At 50.0% G+C, this 25211-nt stretch overlaps 1 protein-coding gene across 2 annotated transcripts in view; it reads left to right on the top strand.

The window, feature by feature from the left end:
* Window positions 1-25211, top strand: part of LOC144499945 (beta-arrestin-1) — a 157842-nt gene that overhangs the window by 76366 nt on the left and 56265 nt on the right. For both annotated transcript variants that reach the window (XM_078222662.1, XM_078222661.1), the window contains exon 2: window positions 23312-23342. In XM_078222662.1, coding sequence (XP_078078788.1) covers window positions 23312-23342 — 31 coding nt within the window. The remainder of the gene's footprint in view (window positions 1-23311; window positions 23343-25211) is intronic.

Here is a 25211-nt window from a genome sequence, read left to right as displayed (position 1 = left end):
CAGTACTGCCCCTCTGACAGTGCGGCACTCCCTCAGTACTGCCCCTCTGACAGTGCAGCACTCCCTCAGCACTGACCCTCTGACAGTGCAGCACTCCCTCAGTACTGACCCTCTGACAGTGCGGCACTCCCTCAGTACTGACCCTCTGACAGTGCTGCACTCCCTCAGCACTGACCCTCTGACAGTGCTGCACTCCCTCAGTACTGACCCTCTGACAGTGCTGCACTCCCTCAGCACTGACCCTCTGACAGTGCAGCACTCCCTCAGTACTGACCCTCTGACAGTGCTGCAGTCCCTCAGCACTGACCCTCTGACAGTGCGGCACTCCCTCAGCACTGACCCTCTGACAGTGCGGCACTCCCTCAGTACTGACCCTCTGACAGTGCTGCACTCCCTCAGCACTGACCCTCTGACAGTGTGGCACTGCCTCAGCACTGACCCTCTGACAGTGCGGCACTCCCTCAGTACTGACCCTCTGACAGTGCAGCACTCCCTCAGTACTGACCCTCTGACAGTGTGGCACTGCCTCAGTACTGACCCTCTGACAGTGCGGCATTCCCTCAGCACTGACCCTCTGACAGTGCGGCACTCCCTCAGCTCTGACCCTCGGACAGTGCGGCACTCCCTCAGCACTGACCATCTGACAGTGCAGCACTCCCTCAGTACTGACGCTCTGACAGTGTGGCACTCCCTCAGTACTGACCTTCTGACAGTGCTGCACTCCCTCAGCACTGACCCTCTGACAGTGCTGCACTCTCTCAGTACTGACCCTCTGACAGTGCAGCACTCCCTCAGTACTGACCCTCTGACAGTGCTGCACTCTCTCAGCACTGACCCTCTGACAGTGCGGCACTCCCTCAGTACTGACCCTCTGACAGTGCGGCACTCCCTCAGTACTGACCCTCTGACAGTGTGGCACTGCCTCAGCACTGACCCTCTGACAGTGCGGCACTCCCTCAGTACTGACCCTCTGACAGTGTGGCACTCCCTCAGTACTGACCCTCTGACAGTGCGGCACTCCCTCAGTACTGACCCTCTGACAGTGCAGCACTCCCTCAGTACTGACCCTCTGACAGTGCGGCACTCCCTCAGTACTGACCCTCTGACAGTGCAGCACTCCCTCAGTACTGACCCTCTGACAGTGCGGCACTCCCTCAGCACTGACCCTCTGACAGTGCAGCACTCCCTCAATACTGACCCTCTGACAGTGCGGCACTCCCTCAGTACTGACCCTCTGACAGTGCTGCATTCCCTCAGCGCTGACCCTCTGACAGTGCAGCACTCCCTCAGCACTGACCCTCTGACAGTGCAGCACTCCCTCAGTACTGACCCTCTGACAGTGTGGCACTCCCTCTGTAGTGAAACTCTGATGGTGCGGCGCTCCCTCAGTACTGATCCTCTGACAGTGCGGCACTCCCTCAGTACATCCCTCTGACAGTGCGGCACTCCCTCAGCACTGACCCTCTGACAGTGCAGCACTCCCTCAGCACTGACCCTCTGACAGTGCAGCACTCCCTCAGCACTGACCCTCTGACAGTGCAGCACTCCCTCAGCACTGACCCTCTGACAGTGCAGCACTCCCTCAGTACTGACCCTCTGACAGTGCAGCACTCCCTCAGTACTGATCCTCTGACAGTGAGGCACTCCCTCAGTACTGATCCTCTGACAGTGAGGCACTCCCTCCGTACTGATCCTCTGACAGTGCGGCACTCCCTCAGTACTGATCCTCTGACAGTGAGGCACTCCCTCAGTACTGACCCTCTGACAGTGCGGCACTCCCTCAGCACTGACCCTCTGACAGTGCAGCACTCCCTCAGCGCTGACCCTCTGACAGTGCAGCACTCCCTCAGTACTGACCCTCTCACAGTGCGGCACTCCCTCTGTAGTGACACTCTGATGGTGCGGCGCTCCCTCAGTACTGATCCTCTGACAGTGCGGCACTCCCTCAGTACATCCCTCTGACAGTGCGGCACTCCCTCAGTACTGACCTTTTGACAGTGCGGCACTCCCTCAGCACTGACCCTCTGACAGTGCAGCACTCCCTCAGTACTGACCCTCTGACAGTGCGGCACTCCCTCAGTACTGACCCTCTGACAGTGCAGCACTCCCTCAGCACTGACCCTCTGACAGTGCAGCACTCCCTCAGTACTGACCCTCTGACAGTGCAGCACTCCCTCAGTACTGATCCTCTGACAGTGAGGCACTCCCTCAGTACTGATCCTCTGACAGTGAGGCACTCCCTCCGTACTGATCCTCTGACAGTGAGGCACTCCCTCAGTACTGATCCGCTGACAGTGCGGCACTCCCTCAGTACTGATCCTCTGACAGTGCAGCACTCCCTCAGCACTGACCCTCTGACAGTGCAGCACTCCCTCAGCACTGACCCTCTGACAGTGCGGCACTCCCTCAGCACTGACCCTCTGACAGTGCGGCACTCCCTCAGCACTGACCCTCTGACAGTGCAGCACTCCCTCAGCACTGACCCTCTGACAATGCGGCACTCCCTCAGTACTGCACCAGGAATCCTCAAGATTCTGTGCTCTGGTCTCTGGAGTGGAACTTGAATCCATAACCTTCAGCTCAAGAAGTCAGAGCTGACACACCGCATCGCGATCTTTAGCTCAATGTGTGCAACTGATCCAGTGTGAAATACACACTTGTGATCACCTCATTCCAGCGCAGAACAGAGCGATGGTGGAAAGAGACATTTCATTGGTACTTTTTATTTGTTCTTGTCATGGGATGTAGGCGTCACCGGCTGGGCCTTCATTTGTTACCCATCCCTATTTGTCCTTGAACTGAGTGGTTTGTGAGACCATTAAACCATAGAATCATAGAGAGGTTACAGTGCTGAAAGAGGCCATTCAGCCCATCATGTCTTCCCCAGAAACTCGCCGCTCACTTTAATCCCATTTTCCTTCACCTGGTCCGTAGATTTTGCAGGTTCCAGCTCTTCAGATACACATCCAGGTTCCTTTGAAATGAGTTGAGTATTTTAGCCTCAACCAACTTAAGAGTCAACCACATTGCTGTGGGTCTGGAGTCACATGTAGGCCAGACTGGGTAAGGACGGCAGATTTCCTTCCCTAAAGTGAATCCAGATGTGTTTTTAATAAAAATTGACAATGGTTTGATGGTCACCATTACTGAGACTAGTTTTATATTCCAGATTTATTTATTGAATTTGAATTCCGGGAATCGAACCCGGGTCCCTGGTGCTGTGAGGCAGCAGTGCTAACCACTGTGCCACCGTGCCACCCCTGGCCACCGTGGGTGAGACTAAAATTTTCTTGAAGGTAATGTCTCCACTTGTCTTAAAAAAAAAAGCAAAGTCTTGCATTTGCTTTTACGGCCACTTCTGGAAATGTTTGCAATTGCAGCATAAGAAACACGGCAGCCAATTTGCAAGGTCTCTCGAACAGCGGCCTGATGGGACAGCAGGGAGAACTCCCTGAGTGACCAGGAGATCTTTTACCCAAGTAATAATGGTCGTGATGGGGCCACCTTTTAACCCCAAAGACAGCTCATTCAACACCGCAGCACTCCCTCAGTACTGACCCTCTGACAGTGAGGCACTCCCTCAGTACTGACCCTCTGACAGTGCAGCCCTTCCTCAGTCCTGACCCTCTGACAGTGAGGCACTCCCTCAGTACTGACCCTCTGACAGTGCGGCACTCCCTCAGCACTGACCCTCTGACAGTGCAGCACTCCCTCAGTACTGACCCTCTGACAGTGCAGCACTCCCTCAGTACTGACCCTCTGACAGTGCGGCACTCCCTCAGTACTGACCCTCTGACAGTGCAGCACTCCCTCAGCACTGACCCTCTGACAGTGCAGCACTCCCTCAGTACTGACCCTCTGACAGTGCAGCACTCCCTCAGTACTGACCCTCTGACAGTGCAGCACTCCCTCAGTACTGACCCTCTGACAGTGCAGCACTCCCTCAATACTGCACTGGAATGTCAGGCCCAAAACTACAGACCACAAATAGAAGTTAGTTATGGATCAAATCCACCTATGGATGTAAGAGAGACTACTTTACTGAGGGAGTGGCGAGAATGTGGAACTCGTTGCCACAAGGAGTGGCTGCGATGAATAGTGTAAGTGTATTTAAGAGATGGAGAAAGGAATTGAGTGATTTATTGATGAACTTAAATGAACAGGGATCAGAGCCTTGTGAAGGGCATAAATACCAACATGGACCAGTTGGACCGGATGACCTGTTTCTGTGCTTTAGACGCAAAGTAACTCGATGTAGATTATCCTTCTGGTGGACGTACGACATTCCCTAATCATGATGTGACCCACATCACCCACAAACGCCCCTATGAGTGAGGTCATGTCACCTGGAGAATGCAGCTAACTCCCAGTCACAGCTGAGCGCTCTTTGAAGCTAACTCAGTTCCAAAGCATTAGGGCATCAAAGGGATTCTTGTAATTAATCTGAACCCTTGTCAGTGAGCAGCGCCTGATGTGGGCCGTGCGTTGCTAAGACAACAGCAAATCAAAGCAGGGAGATCTGAGTGAGAGGTTTTTAGCTCCACAGTGGAGATCGCCATCAGTTTCCTTTTGTTGAAACATTCGATTTTCATCAGAGTAAAGGAACAATTAGAAACATTCGAATCACTCTGATTTGGCACCAAGAGATCTTGAGAGTGAGACCAAAATGTTTGATTACCTTGGATTGAGAGAGTGGCTACACACAGTGCGTGTGCTGTGTGTGTGGTGTCTGTACGTGGGCAACTCTAACTGCCCACTCTTCGCTTTTAGCCATCACGTCCCTCCCCTCCCCCCACCCCTCCTCCTGCTTTCCCTCTTTAGATAATTCTCAAAATCCCTTAGAGAGGGAAACAGCCAGGCCCTTTGATGCCCGAATCTGTCGATCGATTTTAATTGCCTGTTGCGACACAGGGGCAGGCACTAAAAGCTAAAGGCGCCCACATCCCATGAACAAATAATTTTCAAAAACTTTTGCTTTTGCTGCTTGTCCTAATCCAGGCTACGCTGCCATTGGAACCTCCCCCTCCCTCCACCACCACCCCTCCCCATGGGAAGGTGCTGGTGGGCCCTTTCAGTCTAGTGGGGAGATAGAAACATAGAAGATAGGAGCAGGAGGAGGCCATTTGGCCCTTCGAGCCTGCTCCGCCTTTTATCACGATCATGGCTGTTCGTCCAACTCAATAGCCTAATCCTGCTTTCTCCCCATAACCTTTGACCCCATTCGCCCCAAGTGCTATATCTTGAATACATTCGATATTTTGGCATCAGCTACTTCCTGTGGTAATGAATTCCACAGGCTCACCACTCTTTGGGTGAAGAAATGTCTCCTCACCTCCGTCCTAAATGGTCTACCCCGAATCCTCAGACTGTGACCCCCTCGTTCTGGACTCCCCCACCATCGGGAACATCCTCCCTGCATCATGGTGGTGTAGTGGTCATGTCTCTGGCCTAGTAATCCAGGATCATGCCCTGAGGACATGGATTCAAATCCCACCACGGCAGCTGGTGGAATTTCAATTCTAAAATTTGGAAATGAGAGTTAGTCTCGGTAATGGTGACCATGACAACTATCATCGATTGTTGTAAAAACCCATCTGGTTCACTAATGTCCTTTAGGGAAGGAAATCTGCCATCCTTACTTGGCCTGGCCTACATGTGACTCCAGAGCCACAGCAATGTGGTTGACTCTTAACTGCCCTCTGAAATGGCCGAGTGAGACACTCAGTTCAAGGGCAGTTAGGGATGGGCCACAAATGCTGGTCTCGCCAGTAATGCCAACATCCCATGAAAGAATAAAGGAAGAAAAAGAACTGCTGTAATGGTGAAGATAGTGAATGCCAGGCCTTTGGACGCAGTGACCATGAAGCAATCACCGATATATGTCCAAAGTGAGATGGTGATGGTGAACGGGACGGGAACCTGGGAGATAGTTATCCTTGTCTTTCTAGTGTGGACCAAAGAACCAGGTCTGGGAAGCTGATGTATTGCCATGAACAGAGCTGGAAGCAACCAATAAACCACGGTGGCACAGTGGTTAGCACTGCTGCCTCACAGCACCAGGGACCTGGGTTCGATTCCCGGCTTGAGTGAATGCATGTGCGGAGTCTGTACATTCTCCCCGTGTCTGCATGGGATTGCTCCGGTTTCTACCCACACTCCAAAAATGTGCGGGTTAGATGCATTGGCCAAGCTAAATTGCCCCTTAGTGTCAGGGGGTTAGCAGAGTAAATACATAGTTTTGTAGGGAGAGGGCCTGGGTGGGATTGTAGTTGTGCAGACTCAATGGGCTGAATGGCCTTCTTCTGCACTGTAGGGGTTCTGTGATTACAAAGAACAAAGAACAGTACAGCACAGGAAACAGGCCCTTCGGCCCTCCAATCCTGTGCCGCTCCTTGGTCCAACTAGACCAATCATTTGTATCCCTCCAAAGTGATTCTAACCAAAGTGATTAATTTTTTGTTGCGTTCCATTGTGAATTGGATGGCTCAGTTAAAAAAACATTTACTGGGACAGTGTACACAAGACCACAAGGAGAAGAAGCAGGAGTAGACCATTCGGCCCATCGAGCCTGCTCCACCATTCAATACCATCATGGCCGATCTTGGGCTTTCAACTCCATTTCCCACACACTCCCCATATCCCATAATTCCCAGAGAACCCAAAAAGCTGTCTGTCCCAGCAGAAAATATATTCAATGGTGGAGCATCTATATCCCTCTGGGATAGGGAATCCCAAAGATTCACAACCCTTTGAAGAAATCTTTCCTCATCTCAATCTGAAATGACCGGACCTTATCCAGAGAATGTTCTAGATTCCCCAATCAGGCGGAAACCTCTCACCATCCGCCATAGTAAGCTCCTTCAGAACTTTGCCTTTCATTGAGATTGTCTCTCATTCTTTTAACTCCAGAGAATATAGAACATAGAAAGAACATAGAAAAGCTACAGCACAAACAGGCCCTTCGGCCCACAAGTTGTGCCGAACAATTTCCTTACCTTCTAGGCTCATCTATAACCCTCTATCTTACTAACCTCCATGAACCTATCCAAAGTCTCTTAAAAGACTCAATCGAATCCGCTTCCACCACCACTACCGGCATCCGATTCCACGCACCCACCACCCTCTGAGTGAAAAACTTACCCCTAACATCTCCTCTATACCTACTCCCCAGCACCCTAAACCTGTGGCCTCTTGTGACAACCATTTCAGCCCTGGGTAAAAGTCTCTGAGAATCCACTCTATCAATACCTCTCAATATCTTATACACCTCTATCAGGTCACCTCTCACCCTTCGCCTCTCCAAGGAGAATAGACCGAGCTCTCTCAACCTATCCTCATAAGGCATACCACTTAATCCCGGCAACATCCTCATAAATCTCCTCTGCACCCGTTCTATGGCTTCCACATCCTTTCTGTAATGAGGTGACCAGAACTGGGCACAGTACTCCAGGTGGGGTCTGACCAGGGTCCTATACAGCTGCAGCATTATCTCCCGATTTCTAAACTCAATTCCTCTATTGATGAAGGCCAGTATTCCATACGCCTTCTTAACCACAGCCTCTACCTGCGACGCCGCTTTGAGCGTCCTATGAACCCGGACCCCAAGATCCCTCTGTTCTTCCACACTGCTAAGCGTCTTACCCTTAATATTATATTCTTCCATCCTATTCGACCAGCCAAAATGAACCACCACACACTTATCTGGGTTGAAATCCATCTGTCACTTCTCCGCCCAGTCTTGCATCTTATCTATGTCTCATTGCAACTGCTGACATCCCTCTACACTATCCACAACACCACCAACCTTTGTGTCATCAGCAAACTTGCCAACCCATCCTTCCACTTCCTCATCCAGGTCATTTATAAAAATCACAAAGAGCAAGGGTCCCAGAACAGATCCCTGGGGCACCCCACTGGTGACCGACCTCCACTCTGAAAAAGACCCATCTACAACCACTCTTTGCCTTCTGTGGGCAAGCCAGTTCTGAATCCACAAAGCAATGTCCCCTTGTATCCCATGCCACTTCACTTTCTCCATAAGCCTTGCATGGGGCACCTTATCAAACGCCTTACTGAAATCCATATAAACCACATCTACCGCTCTTCCCCCATCTAAGTGTCCAGTCACATCTTCAAAAAACTCAATCAGACTCGTAAGGCATGATCTGCCTCGGACAAAGCCGTGCTGGCTACTTCTGATCATACTATTCCTTTCCAAATGTTCATAAATCCTGCCTCTCAGGATCTTCTCCATCAACTTACTGACCACTGAGGTTAGACTCACCGGTCTATAATTTCCCGGGCTATCTCTTCTCCCTTTCTTGAATAACGGAACCACATCCGCCATCCTCCAATCCTCCGGAACCTCTCTCGTCTCCATTGACGACGCAAAGATCATCGCCAGAGGATCAGCAATCTCTTCCCTCGCCTCCCACAGTAACCTGGGGTACATCCCATCTGGTCCCGGTGATTTATTTAACTTGATGCTTTTCAAAAGCTCCAACACATCCTCTTTCCTAATGCCCACATGCTCAATCTTCTCAGTCCACTGCAAGTCTGCACTGCAACTGCCAAGATCCTTTTCCATTGTGAATACTGAAGCAAAGTATTCATTGAGTACCTCTGCTATTTCAACCGGTTCAATACAGACTTTCCCACCGTCACATTTGATAGGTCCTACTCCTTCACATCTTATCCTCTTGCTCTTCACTTGTTTGTAGAATGCCTTGGGGTTTTCCTTTATCCTGTCTGCCAAGGCCTTCTCATGTCCCCTCCTGGCTCTTCTAATTTCCCTTTTAAGTTCCTTCCTACTAGTCGTATACTCTTCTAGATTTCTAACATTACCTAGCTCCCTGAACCTTTTGTACTCTTCTTTTCTTCCAGACTAAATCCGTTACAGCTTTCGTGCACCACAGTTCCTGTAACCTACCATAACTCCCCTGTCTCATTGGAACGTTGCCGTGCAGAGCTCCAGACAAATTTTCCTTGAAAATTTGCCACATTTCTTCCGTACATTTCCCTGAGAAAACCTCCTTCCAATTTATGCCTCTAATTTCCTGCCTAATAGCATCATAGTTGCCTTTACTCCAGATAAACACTTTCCTAGCTTGACTGATCCTATCTCTCTCCAATGCTAATGTAAAGGAGATAGAGTTATGATCACTATCCCCAAAATGCTCTCCCACTGATAGATGTGACACCTGCCCAGGTTCATTCCCGAATATCAAACCAAGCACAGCCTCTCCTCTTGTAGGCTTATCCACGTACTGTGTCAGGAAGCTCTCCTGAACACACCTAACAAACTCCCCTCCATCTAAACCCCTTACCCTAGGGATATTCCAATCGATATTTAGGAAATTAAAATCTCCCACCACGACCACTCTGTTATTGTCACATCTCTCCAGAATCTGCTTCCCAATCTGCTCCTCCACATCCCTGCTACTGTTGGGCGGCCTATAGAAAACACCCAGTAAAGTTACCGACCCCTTCCTGTTCCTAACCTCCACCCACAGAGATTCCGTAGACAATCCTTCCGTGGCATCCATCTTTTCTACAGCTGTGACGCTATCCCTGATCAACAGTGCCACTCCCCCACCTCTTTTGCCTCCTTCCCTGTCCCTCCTAAAACATCTGAAACACGGCACTTGAAGTACCCAGTCCTGACCCTGAGATAACCAAGTCTCTGTAATGGCCACCACATCACACTTCCAAGCAGCGATCCACGCTCTTAGCTCATCCATTTTGTTCACTACACTCCTTGCGTTAAAATAAACACATCTCAACCCATCGGTCTGAGCGCTCCCCTTCTCCGTCATCTGCCTATCCTCCCTCTCACACTGCCGACCAGCCTCTCTTATTTTTACTCTAACCTCCTCTCTCCCAGTCACCACATTTTGATTCCCACCCCCCAACCATTCTAGTTTAAACACTCCCCAGTAACCTTAGCAAACCTTCCCGCCAGGATATTGGTCCCCCTGAAGCCCGTCCTTTTTGTACAGGTCGCACCTGCCCCTAAAGAGGTCCCAATGATCCAGGAACCTGAATCCCTGACCCCTGCTCCAATCCCTCAGCCACTCATCCATCCTCCACCTTATTCCGTTCCTTCCCTCACTGTCTCATGGCACAGGCAGCAATCCTGAGATTACTACCTTAGCGTTCCTTTTACTTAACTCCCGACCTAATTCCCCATATTCTCTTTTCATAACCCCTTCCCCTTTCCTGCCTATGTCAGTGGTACCAGTATGCACCATGACCTGTGGCTCCTCTCCCTCCCACTTAAGGATTTCTTGGACCCTGTCGGAAACATCCCTGATCCCGGCTCCAGGGAGGCAAACCACCATCCGCGTTTCTCAACTTCTTCCACAGAAACGCCTGTCTGACCCCCTCACTGTGGAGTCCCCAATCACCACTGCCTTCCTACTCCTTCCTTACCTTTTTTTGCTACAGGGCTGGACTCCGCACAGGAGGCACGACCGCTGCTGCTTCCCCCAAGTGGGCTGTCGCCCCCAACAGTACTCAACAAGAGTACTTATTTTTAAGGGGCACAACCACTGGGGTCTCTCTACCACCTGACCTTTCCCTTTCCTGACTGTGACCCACTCACCTGATCCTTGTGGCCCCGGTGTGACCACCTGCCTATAACTCCTATCTATCACCTCCTCGTTTTCCCTGACCAGACGTTTTCCCTCGACCTGCAGCTCCAGTTCCCTAACTCAGTCCCTTCGGAGCCGCAGCTAATACACCCAGCGCGGATATGCACCTCTGGGAGGTTAGGCGACTCCACGACCTCCCACATCCAGCACTGAGCACAGCAAGCTGGCTTCACATCTATATATCCCTTTTTCCTCAGATTCCGCAGGGGAAGAAATAAGAGTTAAACGTTAAGCAGGGGGGCGGGGGGGGGGGGGGGGGGCGGGGGGGGGGGGGGGGGGGGGGGCGGGGGGGGGGGGGGCGGGGGGGGGTGGAAAACCTACCCATATATAGCCCAAAATATAGCGCAACTTTTGCAGCCTCTCGGCTATGGAGGCAGTATGGAGTGTTTGATGGGGACAGTGTAGAGGGAGCTTTACTCTGTATCTAATCCCGTGCTGTACCTGTCCTGGGAGTGTTTGATGGGGACAGTGTAGAGGGAGCTTTACTCTGTATCTATCCCGTGTTGTACCTGTCCTGGGAGTGTTTGATGGGGACAGTGTAGAGGGAGCTTTACTCTGTATCTAACCCCGTGCTGTACCTGTCCTGGGAGTGTTTGATGGGGACAGTGTAGAGGGAGCTTTACTTTGTATCTAATCCCGTGCTGTACCTGTCCTGGGAGTGTTTGATGGGGACAGTGTAGAGGGAGCTTTACTCTGTATCTATCCCGTGTTGTACCTGTCCTGGGAGTGTTTGATGGGGACAGTGTAGAGGGAGCTTTACTCTGTATCTAACCCCGTGCTGTAACTGTCCTGGGAGTGTTTGATGGGGACAGTGTAGAGGGAGTTTTACTCTGTATCTAACCCCGTGCTGTAGCTATCCTGGGAGTGTTTGATGGGGACAGTGTAGAGGGAGCTTTACTCTGTATCTAACCCCGTGCTGTACCTGTCCTGGGAGTGTTTGATGGGGACAGTGTAGAGGGAGGTTTACTCTGTATCTATCCTGTGTTGTACCTGTCCTGGGAGTGTTTGATGGGGACAGTGTAGAGGGTTCTTTACCCTGTATCTAACCCCGTGCTGTACCTGTCCTGGGAGTGTTTGATGGGGACAGTGTAGAGGGATCTTTGCTCTGTATCTAACCCCATGCTGTATCTGTCCTGGGAGTGTTTGATGGGGACAGTGTAGAGGGAGCTTTACTCTGTATCTAACCCCGTGCTTTACCTGTCCTGGGAGTGTTTGATGGGGACAGTGTAGAGGGATCTTTGCTCTGTAACTAACCCCATGCTGTATCTGTCCTGGGAGTGTTTGATGGGGGACAGTGTAGGGGGAACTTTACTCTCTATCTAACCCTGTACTGTACCTGTCCGGGAAGTGTTTGATGGGGACATTGTAGAGGGATCTTTGCTCTGTATCTAAGCCCATGCTGTACCTGTCCTGGGAGTGTTTGATGGGGACAGTGTAGAGGGAGCTTGACTCTGTATCTAACCCCATGCTGTACCTGTCCTGGGAGTGTTTGATGGGGACAGTGTAGAGGGAACTTGACTCTGTATCTAATCCCGTGCTGTACTGTACAAAACTCTGGTGCGGCCGCACTTGGAGTATTGCGTACAGTTCTGGTCGCCGCATTATAGGAAGGATGTGGAAGTGGCGGAAAGGGTGCAGAGGAGATTTACCAGGATGTTGCCTGATATGGTGGGAAAATCGTATGAGGAAAGGCTGAGGGGCTTGAGGTTGTTTTCGTTAGAGAGAAGAAGGTTAAGAGGTGACTTAATAGAGGCATACAAGATGATCAGAGGATTAGATAGGGTGGATAGTGAGAGCCTTTTTCCTCAGATGGTGATGGCTAACACGAGGGGACATAGCTTTAAATTGAGGGGTGAGAGATATAGGACAGATGTTAGAGGTAGGTTCTTTACTCAGAGAGTAGTAAGGGCGTGGAATGCCCTGCCTGCAGCAGTGGTGGACTCGTCAACATTAAGAGCATTCAAATGGTTATTGGATGAACATATGGATGATATTGGAATAGAGTAGATTAGAGGGGCTTTAGATTGGTTTCACTGGTCGGTGCAACATCGAGGGCCGAAGGGCCTGTACTGTGCTGTAATGTTCTATGTTCTATGTATCTGTCCTGGGAGCATTTGATGTGGTAACGTTCTCAACACTAAGTCTTATCTCTCAGAGATGGTGGTAGTGATGGTTGGGGGGGGGGGGGGGGGGGGGGGGGGGAGGGGGGAGTGGGGAGTGGAGGGGGCGGGGTGGTGGATAACACTGAAAATAAGTGAAAATGAAGAGGCAGCTGGCTTTGTATTTTCTGCCTTTCACAAGGTGGCTGTAATTTTATGACACTCTGGTAGCTGTCAGTTACCTGGAGGATGTTGCAGACATTACGATTTGATTGTATTCCTCCTGATTCAACACCTCTTGCCTCCAGTTTGCTGCCAATTAACAGGAAGCTGTAAATATGCTTTCTGCGTAAGCAAGATCTTATCAAGTGTCTCGAATGTAAGCGGCTAATTGTGATGAACATTTTGCTGCCCTCTAATTGACCTTGGCTCAGTGGTGCCCTATCTGAGTCAGAATGGTTGAGTTGAAGATTGCTCCGCACTGTCGGATCTGTCACCATTCAGATCAGATGTTCAATCTGGGCCCCGTTCTGCCCCGGGATGAAAGTTGTTCGCCACGGTTTCACAGTGGTTAGCATCATTTGGGGTATTGTGAGCAGCTTTGGACCCCAAGGAAGGATGTGCTGGCTTTGAAAAGTTCACAAGAATGATCCCCGGAATGAAGAGCTTGTCGTATGAGGAATGGTTGAGGACTCTGGGTCTGTACTCGCTGGAGTTTAGAAGGATGAGGGGGGGGATCTTATTGAAACTTACAGGATACGGCGAGGCCTGGATAGGGTGGACGTGGGGAGGATGTTTCCACTAGGAGGAAAAACTAGAACCAGAGGGCACAACCTCAGGCTAAAGGGACGATCCTTTAAAACAGAGACGAGGAGCAATTTCTTCAGCCAGAGAGTGGTGAAGCTGTGGAACTCTTTGCCACAGAAGGCTTTGGAGGCCGGGTCATTGAGTGTCTTTAAGACAGAGATAGATAGGTTCTTGATTAATGAGGGGATCAGGTGTTATGGGGAAAAGGCAGGAGAATGGGGATGAGAAAAATATCAGCCATGATTGAATGGCGGAGCAGACTCGATGGGCCGAGTGGCCTAATTCTGCTCCTATGTCTTGTGGTCTTATGGTCTTATGCTGCCTCACAGCACCAGGGACCCGGGTTCGATTCCCGGCCTTGGGTCACTGTGTGTGTGGAATTTGCATGTTCTCCCCGTGTCTGCGTGGGCTTCCTCCGAGTGCTCTGGTTTCCTCCCACAGTCCCAAGATGTATGGGTTAGGTGGATTGGCAAAGCTAAATTGCCCCTTAGTGTCAGGGGGATTAGGAAGGTAAATGCATGGGTTTACGGAGGTAGGGCCTGGGTGGGATTGTGTTTGGTGCAGACTTGATGGGCCAAATGGCCTCCTTCTGCACTGTAGGGTTTCTGTGGCTTTAGGCTCGATGGGAGTCCCTGTGGCACAATGGGTAATGTCCCGGCCTCTGAGCCAGAAGTTCCGGGTGTCAAAAGCTCCACTTCAGGACTGGTTGGCCAAGGAAGATGCCAAGGAAGATGCCAAGGAAGATGCCAAGGAAGATGCTTTCAGAATGTGGCCAAGCAAAATGTGGATTAATCTGCAGATCCTTCCAACACGTGCCAATGACAGGCGGTTAAAAACTGGAGAGATTCCTGCAGATTCTCCAGGATCCAAGAGATTCCTGGTCAGCCAGGTAATGGAAAGCAAGTTGGAGCCTCTATCACCACTCTGATCACTACAAACCGCAATATCCATGGTGCTGCAGCAACTCAGAGTGCCTGGGTGATGTGTGACACATGAACACCACTGTGACAGGCTCAAGGCAGGCAGCAAGACTGCTGAACTGACAAGAAAGGATGGTGTTTAAGTTTATGTTTATTTATTAGTGTCACAAGTAGGCTTACATTAACACTGCAATGAAGTTACTGTGAAAATCCCCTAGTTGCCACAGTCCAGGGCCTGTTCGGGTACACTGAGGGAGAATTTAGCACGGCCAATGCACCCTAACCAGCACGTCTTTCGGAGTGTGGGAGGAAACTGGAGCACCCGGAGGAAACCCACGCAGACACGGGGAGAACGTGCAGACTCCACACAGACAGTGACCCAAGCCGGGAATCGAACCCTGGTCCTCAAATCAAACAATGGGGGAAGGTCGCTGTCCAGCCACAGGACACCAAGGGGATAGTAACTGTGTCGAACCCCTCGTGTCAGGCTCAATGCCTGACATGGAATTAACATTCTGAATATCAAGAACATTGCAGTTCCAATGGCAGCTCAGGCCGTGAGAAATTACATCTCGCTGCACTCTCCGCCATTTCCCATTTGAGATATTTTAACAATGTGCTGTTACCAATTTTATTATATCTTTGCGGGGCGGGGCGGGGGGGGCGGACAGAAAGAACGATGGGTCGCGATCAGGAGTTCAAATAACCCCGCTGCACCGTCACAGCATCTGAAAAGTTAGCACTGGTTTGGTTTGGAAGTTGCTGAACTCAGTGGTGAGCTTTCGAGGCTGTGAAATGTGTAAGTGAATGGTGAGATGCAGTTCCTCGAGCTTACACAGAGCTTCGTTAGAATGCCGCAGCAGCGGGGCCGGAGGGAGAAACGTCAGCTCGAGGGCAAGGTGCGGAATTAAAATGAGAAGCGATTGGAGTCTCGGGGCCGATGCTGGTGCACTGAACGGCGGTGACCCAATCTGCTCCTTGTTTCCCCAGGGTGAAAGGAGGTGGCAGACAACACGGGAAACAAAGCGGAGAGAAGTAAATGAATGCTTCTAATGGAAGGAGTGGTGGGGGTTGGGGTGGGGGTGGGAGACAGTCAATCATAGAATCCTACAGTGCAGAAGAAGGCCATTCGGCCCATCGAGTCTGCACCAACCACAGTCCCACCCTGGCCCTATCCTCATAACCCCAAGCATTTACCCCAGCTAGTCCCCCTGACACTAAGAGGCAGTTTAGCACAGCCAATCTACCTTACCCGCATATCTTTGGACTGTGGGAGGAAACCGGAGCGCCCGGAGGAAACCCATGCAGACACGGGGAGAACGTGCAAACTCCACACGGACAGTGACGCAAGTCGGGAATCGAACCTGGGTCCCTGGCGCTGTGAGGCACAGTAAGAAGTCTCACAACGCCAGGTTAAAGTCCAACAGGTTTATTTGGTAGCTGTGAGGCTGCAGTGCTAACCCACTGTGCCACCGTGCTGCCTCTTAGATACATCGAATCCCTACAGTGCAGAAGGAGGCCATTCGCCCCTTCGAGTCTGCACTGACAACAATCCCACCCAGGCCCTACCCCTGTGACCCCTGATATTTACCCTGCTAATGCCCTCTGACACTAAGGGGCAATTCAACATAGCCAATCCACCTAACCTTTTTTTATTCATTTATGCGACATGGGTGTCGCTGGCTGGGCCAGTATTTATTGCCCATCCCTAGTTGCCCGAAGGCAGTTGAGACTCAGCCACGTTGCTGTAACTCTGGTGTCACATGTAGGCCAGACCAGGTAAGGACGGCAGATTTCCTTCCCCAAAGGACGTTAGTGAACCAGATGGGTTTTTCCGACAATCGACAATGGTTTCATGGTCATCAGTAGATTCTTAATTCCAGATATGTTTTATTGAATTCAAATTCCACCATCTGCTGTGGCGGGATTTGAACCCAGGTCCCCAGAACATTGGCTGAGTTTCTGAATTAATAGTCTAGCGATAATACCACAAGGCCATCGCCTCCCCTTGCACATCGTCGGACTGTGGGAGGAAACCGGAGCACCCGGAGGAAACCCACTCGGGGAGAACGTGCAAACTCTGCATGGACAGTGACCCAAGCCAGGAATTGAACCCGGGTCCCTGGCGCTGTGAGGCAGCAATGCTAACCAGTGTGCCGTCGTGCCGCCCTTGAGGGGGTCGAAGGGCAGCTGATGCAGCTCCTGTGCTTGCATGGGAAGGCGCAGTGAGGATGGGATGTGGGGGCCGATCGAGGAGAGCACCAGGATATCACAGGGGGGAGGGTCCCTTCAGAACGCTGACAAAAGAGTGGCAGTAACTGGTGCCAGGAAGATTATCTGACTGTTTGTAGGGCCATGTTGCGCAGAAATGGGCTGCTGCATTGCGTACTTTACAACAATGATCGAAAGTATTGCGTGGGGCCTAAAGCATTGATGGGGTGAGGAGCTGGGGAGGAGTCCTGAGGTCATGTAAGGTGCTACATAAATGCAACTCTTTCTTCCTTTGCTGGCAGCCTGGGTGAAAGATTTGCAAAACAACAGAAAGCAGTTAATGTGGCTCAGACAAAAAGGTTTCAATGATGGTAACTTGAAGGACAGTATCTAAATCATTCATCTCAAAGATAAGTGAGTGTGTTCTGCAAACATCCCATAAATCTATGAAAATATACGAAGCAGCAATTTCAACTGGACATTGTCTGGCTGACTATCACCAACTCAGGACCATTCTGCAAACTCAACAAAACTTTTCCATTTGCCAGTGCATTGTAATGAAGTCATTGCCTTGTATTTATCTGTTGAGCTACCTTGACAACCATTACTGTGAGACTTAACATTAGAACCACTCAACAATCCTACTTTTCCGGAGTCCATTCTCCCCTGTCACTGACTCTAAAATTTTGTTTAAGTTTATTAAAGTTTATTTATTAGTCACAAGTAAGGCTAGCATTAACACTGCAATGAAGTTACTGTGAAAATCCCCTAGTCGCCACATTCCGGCGCCTGTTCGGGTACACTGAGGGAGAATTTAGCATGGCCAATGCATCCTAACCAGCACGTCTTTCGGACTGTGGGAGGAAACCGGAGCACCCGGAGGAAACCCACGCAGACACGGGGAGAATGTGCAAACTCCACACAGACAGTGACCCAAGCCGGGAATCGGACCTGGGTCCCTGGCGCTGAGAGGCAGCAGTGCTGACCACTGTGCCACCCATTTAATCCCCTCTCACACCCCATGTACACTTTCCCCCTATCACTGACCAATAATGACCCAATGTTGTAAAAATCCATCTGATTCACTAATGTCCTTTAGGGAAGGAAATCTGCCGTCCTTACAGGGTCTGGCCTACATGTGACTCACACAGACCCACAGCAATGTGGTTGCCTCTAAACTGCCACCTGAAATGGCCGAGCGAGACACTCGATTCAGGCAATTAGGGATGGGCAACAAATGCTGGACTTGACATCAACACCCACATCCCATCAAAGAATAAAAACTATTTGTAGTAAATTCATTCCACCCCTTCCAGTCTGGCTGTCTATCTATTTCCTATCCTTCTGTGTTCTGATGAATGTGTCTCCAAATTTCCACATTGAGTCTTTTCCACCTACAGTTTATGTAATGAAGGTAAATAGAATAGAAAGGGTGGCACGGTAGCACGGTGGTTAGCCCTGCTGCTTCACAGCTCCAGGGACTTGGGTTCGATTCCCGGCTTAGGTCACTGTCTGCGTGGAGTTTGCACATTCTCCTCGTGTCTGCGTGGGTTTCCTCCGGGTGCTCCGGTTTCCTCCCACAGTCCAAAGATGTGCGGGTTAGGTCGATTGGCCATGCTAAAAAAATTGTCCCTTAGTGTCCTGAGATGTGTAGGTTAGAGGGATTAGCGGGTAAATATGTAGGGATATGGAGGTAGGGCCTGGGTGGGATTGTGGTCGGTGCAGACTCGATGGGCCCAATGGCCTCTTTCTGCTCTGTAGGGTTTCTATGAAAGGTTCAGGAGGAAGCCAGATAGGTTCAGGAGAGATAATGTAGGGTCCGTTCATTCCTCAGTATAGACGTAGAAGGCACTGATAGGAAGTTGAACCCCTTTTATTGAGCAGCACTTAAAATTAACACGTTGCACAAAGAACAATACAGCACAGGAACAGGCCCTTCGGCCCTCCAAGCCCGTGCCGCTCCCTGGTCCAAACTAGACCATTCTTTTGTATCTCTCCATTCCCACTCCCACTGCAGAAAGCAAAAAACTGATTTACTGGGAGAGAGGGAGAAGAGAGAGAGAGATCCCAGCAAAAGTTAGTCCTAACACAGACCTGATCTAAACCTTACACTGCCCACACATAGCTATGGAGGGCATTGGAACTTTTCAGTTACCTGTGTTATGAAATTACTTGGTACAAGCAGTGTCTCTAACTTTCATAAACAATTTGCAGCTGTGGCCATGAAGGCTTTGTTTCGGCTGATGAGAAAGCCGTTTCTGCTAGCATTGCAATTTCAAAGAATGCAGTCAATTTCTAAGCTAATCTCAGCATCCCAGCTGAGTTTTAAAATGTGGCTAAGATGGCGTTAAAGCTTAGCAGAGTTAGTTACATAGGCAGAAATATCTTAAAGTGAAGTCTTTCGCATAAATAAAGCAAACCACACACAGGCTCAGCAGATGAGAATCAGAAAGGTATGTTGATAAATTAGATATGATCGGAGGAGATTAGTGTGAAATACAAGCACCAGCATGGACTAGTCGGACTGACTCAGTGTGATTCGATGTCCTGTGGCTTGATGTCAGATTTTGATTGGTACTGATGCTGTGAAGCACCCTGGAACGGTGGCACGGTGGCACAGTGCTTAGCGCTGCTGCCTCACAGTGCCAGGGACCCGGGTTCAATTCCCAATTTAGGTCACTGTCTGTGTGGAGTTTGCACGTTTATAGAATCAGAGAGTCATAGAATCCTTGCAGTGCAGAAAGAAGCCATTCGGTCCATTGAGACTTCGCCGACCACAATCCCACCCAGTTCCTATCCCCTCAACCCCACATATTTACCCTGCTAATCCCCCTGACACTAAGGGGCAATTTAGCACGGCCAGTCCACCTAACCTGCTCCTCCTTGGACTGTGGGAGGAAACTGGAGCACCCGGAGGAAACCCACGCAGACACGGGAAGAACGTGCAGACTCCACACAGACAGTGACCCGAGGCCAGAATTGAGCCTGGGTCATAAGAACATAAGAAATAGGAGCAGGAGTAGGCCATCTAGCCCCTCGAGCCTGCCCCGCCATTCAATAAGATCATGGCTGATCTGAAGTGGATCAGTTTCACTTACCCGCCTGATCCCTATAACCCCTAATTCCCTTACCGATCAGGGTCCCTGGCGCTGTGAAGCAGTAGTGCTAACCACTGTGCCACCGTTCGCCCCGTGTCTGCGTGGGTTTCCTTCGGGTGCTTCCTCCCACAGTCCGAAAGATGTGCTGGTTAGGTGCATTGGTCATACTAAATTCTCCCACAGTGTACCCGAACAGATGCCGGAGTGTGTCAACTGTGGGATTTTCACAGTAACTTCATTGCAGTGTTAATGTAAGCCTATTTGTGACACGAATAAATAGACTTAAACATTTGCTGATGTTAAAGGCGCTATATAAATGGAACTTCTTGTTGACTGCGCTTGTTGAATTGGGAAGTTGAACAACGCAACACGATCTAACTTTCTGCTTCTGCAAGTGATGTCTTAATCCGTTTATGTTGTGCCATTCATCACAGTTCCATTATGTGTCCAGTTTGGACAATACACAGGATAAAGAATGAAGTAAATCAGATCCAACATGTCGAGACAGGATATGAAGGAGATGGCAAGCGTACTGTGAGATAAACAAAGCACTTAAACAGCTTGCTGACTCCCCCAAAGCTTGTCCACCATCGACAGGACATAAGTCAGGAATGTGATGGAATACTCTCCACTTCCCGAGTGCAGCTCCAACAACACTCAAGAAGTTCGACATCATCCAGGAACAAGTGGCTGAGTTGTTTGAACAACTTGTCCACCCACAGCGCCCCCTCATCACTAACACCAGCCAGAAGACTCGATTTCCACCCTCCCCAGAATCGACATACTGCAGCTGGAGTCTGGGGGGACCTGGTCTTGTGGGAATGCAAGGGCTTCCCCAGGTCCCCCAGCACAAAGCACGTGAATGGTTGCCATAGTGCATCAGTCAAACCCAAATCCGCCCCCCCTCCCCACTCCCACTCCCTCTACCGCTTCCCATCCCGCCTTACCCCAGTAAACCCTGCAACTCTCAACAAGACACAGCACGGTGGTTAGCACTGCTGCCTCACAGCGCCAGGATTCAATTCCCGGCTTGGCTCACTGTCTGTGTGGAGTTTGCACGTTCTCCCCGTGTCTGTGTGGGTTTCCTCCGGGTGCTTCGGTTCCATCCCACAGTCTGAAAGACGTGCTGGTTAGGGTGCATTGGCCGTGCTAAATTGCTGAGCAGAAACTGATAGCCAAGTTCCGCACACATGAGGACGGCCTCAACTGGGATCTTGGGTTCATGTCACACTATCTGTAACCCCCACGACTTGCCTGGGCTTGCAAAATCTCACTAGCTGTCCTGTCTGGAGACAATGCACACCTCTTTAATCTGTGCTTAACCCTCTCTCCACTCACATTGTCTGTACCTTTAAAACTTGATTACCTGTAAAGACTCGCATTCCAACAATTATCTTGTAAATTGAGTTTGTGTCTATCCACTCACCTGATGAAGAGGCAGCGCTCCGAAAGCTTGTGGCTTGTGCTGCCAAATAAACCTGTTGGACTTTAACCTGGTGCTGTGAGACTTCTTACTGTGTTTACCCCAGTCCAACGCCGGCATCTCCACATCATGCTAAATTGCCCCTTAGTGTCAGGGGGACTAGCTAGGGTAAATACATGGGGTTATGGAGATACGGTCTGGGTGGGATTGTGGTTGGTGCAGACCCGATGGGCTGAATGGCCTCCTTCTGCACTGTAGGATTCTATGATTCTATGATTCAGTGTACCCGAACAGGCGCCGGAGTGTGGCGACTAGGGGATTTTCACAGTAACTTCATTGCAGTGTTAATGTGAGCCTACTTGTGACACTAATAAGTAAACTTTAAGGAAGTCAAGCTCTGACTGCACTGACTGCAGCCAGATATCCGAGTCAACTCCCACACCAAGAAGGTCAAGAACAGCAACGTGAGAGTGTCACCACTGATAGCAAGTTCCCCTCAGTGATAGACATATATATGGACTGTTCCATCACCTTTGGTGAGTCTGTGATCCTTGGATTCCGCTCCCTCACAGCACCTTCTGCACACAGACCGCGGGGATTGGGGAATGCTGCTCACCATCACCTCCGCAAGGGGCAACTACTGCAAGGGGCAGTAAACCTCAGCCCTTGCCAAAGAGCCTCATGTTCCTGAATTAATAAGTGGAAAATGTGGCCCTTCCCCAAACTAAACTGAGAGTATTTGCTGCTAACATCCTGGGGGGACTTTACCCGTTCCGCCCACCCCGGGAGTCGGAGCAGGTGAGGGACGGACTGTGGAAAGGTCCGTTGACCTCGGGTGGGATTTTCCGGTTTCGGGGTGAGCACAGCTGGAAAATCCCGCCCACGCCTGGGTGTCAGATTTTATTCAATAATGTTACTGAGAAAGGCCTTTGGAGATTTTCCCTGTGCTCAAGATGATGTGTAAATGCAAAAACACAGTGCTGGAAAATCTCAGCGGGTCTGACAGCATCTGTGGAGAGAGAATAGAGCCAACATTTTGAGTCTCAATGGCCCTCATCAGAAAATTGGAAATAGGATGAGATTTGTACTGTTGTTGGGCAGATTGGGGTGAAGCAAGTTAGATAGAAGGCCAGTGGAGGCAAGGGAGACATTGACAAAGATGCCATGGACATAAAGACAAAGGGAATATAATTGCTGGTGATCATTTTTAAGAGACCACATAACCCTGCCATGGCCACCTCTGTAAGACGTGCTGGATCATCGACACGGATACCACCATCACATGAGAACACCATCCACCAGGTACACGGTACATACTCATGCGTCTCAGCCAACATTGTCTACCTGATACGTTGCGGGAAAGGATGTCCCAAGATGTGGTACATCGATGAGACCATGCAGATGCTACAACAACGGAGGAACGGACACCGTGCGACAATCACCAGGCAGGAGTGTTCCCTCCCAGTAGGGGAGCACTTCAGCAGTCACAGGCATTCAGCCTCTGATCTTCGGGTAAGCGTTCTCCAAGGCAGCCTTCAAGACACACGACAACATAGAATTGCCGAGCAGAATAGCCAGGTCCCGCACACATGAGGACGGCCTCAACCGGGATCTTGGGTTCATGTCACACTATCTGTAACCCACTATCTGCAAAATCTCACTAACTGTCCTGGCTGGAGACAATTCACACCTCGATAACCTGTGATTATCCCTCTCTCCACTCACATTGTCTGTACCTGTAAAGACTTGATTACCTGTAAAGACTTGCATTCCAACCATTATCTTGTGTCTTTGTCTATATATGCCGTGTTTGTGAAACCTAACTCTCCACTCACCTGAAGAAGGAGCAGCGCTCCGAAAGCTCGTGATTCCAAATAAACCTGTTGGACTTTAACCTGGTGTTGTGAGACTTCTTACGGTGCCCATTTTTAAGAAGAGTGCTGATAAGTAGGATGGTGTGTTGAAATGGCAAGCGACAGGGAGGTTTGGGTCTTGCTTGCGGATGGACCGAAGGTATTCTGTAAATGGTAGAAATGCAAGTTGGTTGTATCTCTGTGCATACTGACAATCATTCTTTTCTCCCTCTCTCTCTGTTTTGCAGAGTCTTTAAGAAGTCCAGCCCCAATGGAAAGGTAAGACATACCCAATTCACCAGTTTGCCAACAAATAAACATTTCTCCCATGTTTATGGGTGCCAATGAAAGGGGAAATGGGATTAGTTTAGATAGCTCAATGCACAGTGGCACAGTGGTTAGCTCTGCTGCCTCACAGCTCCAGGGCCTAGGTTCGATTCCCAGGTAGAGTGACTGTCTGTGTGGAGTTTGCACATTCTCCCTGTGTCTGCGTGGGTTTCCTCCGGGTGCTCCGGTTTCCTCCCACAGTCCAAAGATGTGCAGGTTAGGTTGATTGGCCATGATAAATTGCCCCTTAGTGTCCTGGGATGCATAGGTTAGAAGGATTAGCAGGGTAAATATGTGGGGTTACAAGAATAGGGCCTGGGTGGGATTGTTTTTGTTGCAGACTCGATGGGCTGAATGGCCTCCTTCTGCACTGTAGGGATTCTATTCTATGATTCAATGCCAGCACCAGCATGATGGGCTGAACAGCATCCCAGGATCTCTGTGGTTTTCTTCCCCATTTTCTGTGTTGGCAAAGGGCTGAAAATCTGGACTTGAAACGTTGTCTCTTTTCTCGCTTTACAGATTTGATCTGATTTGATTTGATTTATTATTGTCACATGTATTAGTATACAGTGAAAAGTATTGTTTCTTACGCGCTATACAGACAAAGCATACCATCCATGGAGAAGGAAAGGAGAGGGTGCAGAATGTAGTGTTACAGTCATAGCTAGGGTGTAGAGAAAGATCAACTTAATGCAAGGTAGGTCCATTCAAAAATCTGAAGAAGCTGTTCTTGAGTCGGTTGGTACGTGACCTCAGACTTTTGCATCTTTTTCCCGAAGGAAGAAGGTGGAAGAGAGAATGTCTGGGGTGCGTGGGGTCCTTAATTATGCTGGCTGCTTCGCCGAGGCAAAGTGTAGACTGAGTTATGATGCTGCCAGGCCTGCTGAGATTATCCAGCATTTTCCCTTTTGCTTTCTGAAACTTCTGTCCTTGCCAATCTGTCTATTTTTCTCCAGTACTGAAATGTCCCAAATATAGGACAGTGAGTAGGCCTACGATGGTGATGTGGGCGCATGGTGGCACACTGGTTACATAGAAACATGGAAAATAGGAGAGTCAGAGGCTTTTCCCCAGGATGGAAGTGTCAATTACAGGGGGCACAGGTTCAAGGTGAGAGGGGAAAAGTTTAAGGGAGATGTGCGGGGGAAGCTTTTCACGCAGAGAGTGGTGGGTGCCTGGAACGCACTGCCAGAGGAGGCGGTGGAAGCAGGAACATTAACAACATTTAAGAGGCATCTGGATGGGTGCAAGAATAGAGAGGGAATAGAGGGATACGGACCGAGAAAGGACAGAAGGTTTTTTTTTTAGTTAGGGCATCATGATCGGCACAGGCTTGGAGGGCCGAAGGGCCTGTTCCTGTGCTGTACTGCTCTTTGTTCTTGAAGTGTAGGAGTAGGCCATTCGGCCCTTCGAGCCTGCACCACCATTCAATATGATCATGGCTGATCATGCACTCTCAGTATCCCACTCCCACTTTCTCTCCACACCCCTTGATCCCTTTAGCCACAAGGGCCACTTCCAGCTCCCTCTTGAACATATCTAACAAACTGGCCCCAACAGCTTTCTGTGGGAGAATGTTTTTTATGAGGTCCCCTCATAGGAGATTCCAGTGAGTACAAGCCCGGTCGATCCAGTCTCTCTTCATGTCAGTCCTGCCATTCCGGGAATCAGTCTGGTGAACCTTCACTGGACTCCCGCAATGGCAAGAATGTCCTTCCTCAGACTAGGAGATCAAAACTGCACACGTTACTCAAGGTGTGGCCTCACCAAGGCCCTGTGTAACTGCAGCAAGACATCCTCACTCCTACACTCAAATCC

The sequence above is a fragment of the Mustelus asterias genome, chromosome 10 (assembly GCF_964213995.1).
Source record: "Mustelus asterias chromosome 10, sMusAst1.hap1.1, whole genome shotgun sequence".
In the NCBI taxonomy this organism is placed as follows: domain Eukaryota; kingdom Metazoa; phylum Chordata; class Chondrichthyes; order Carcharhiniformes; family Triakidae; genus Mustelus; species Mustelus asterias.
This window is presented reverse-complemented; position numbering and strand designations above follow the sequence as displayed.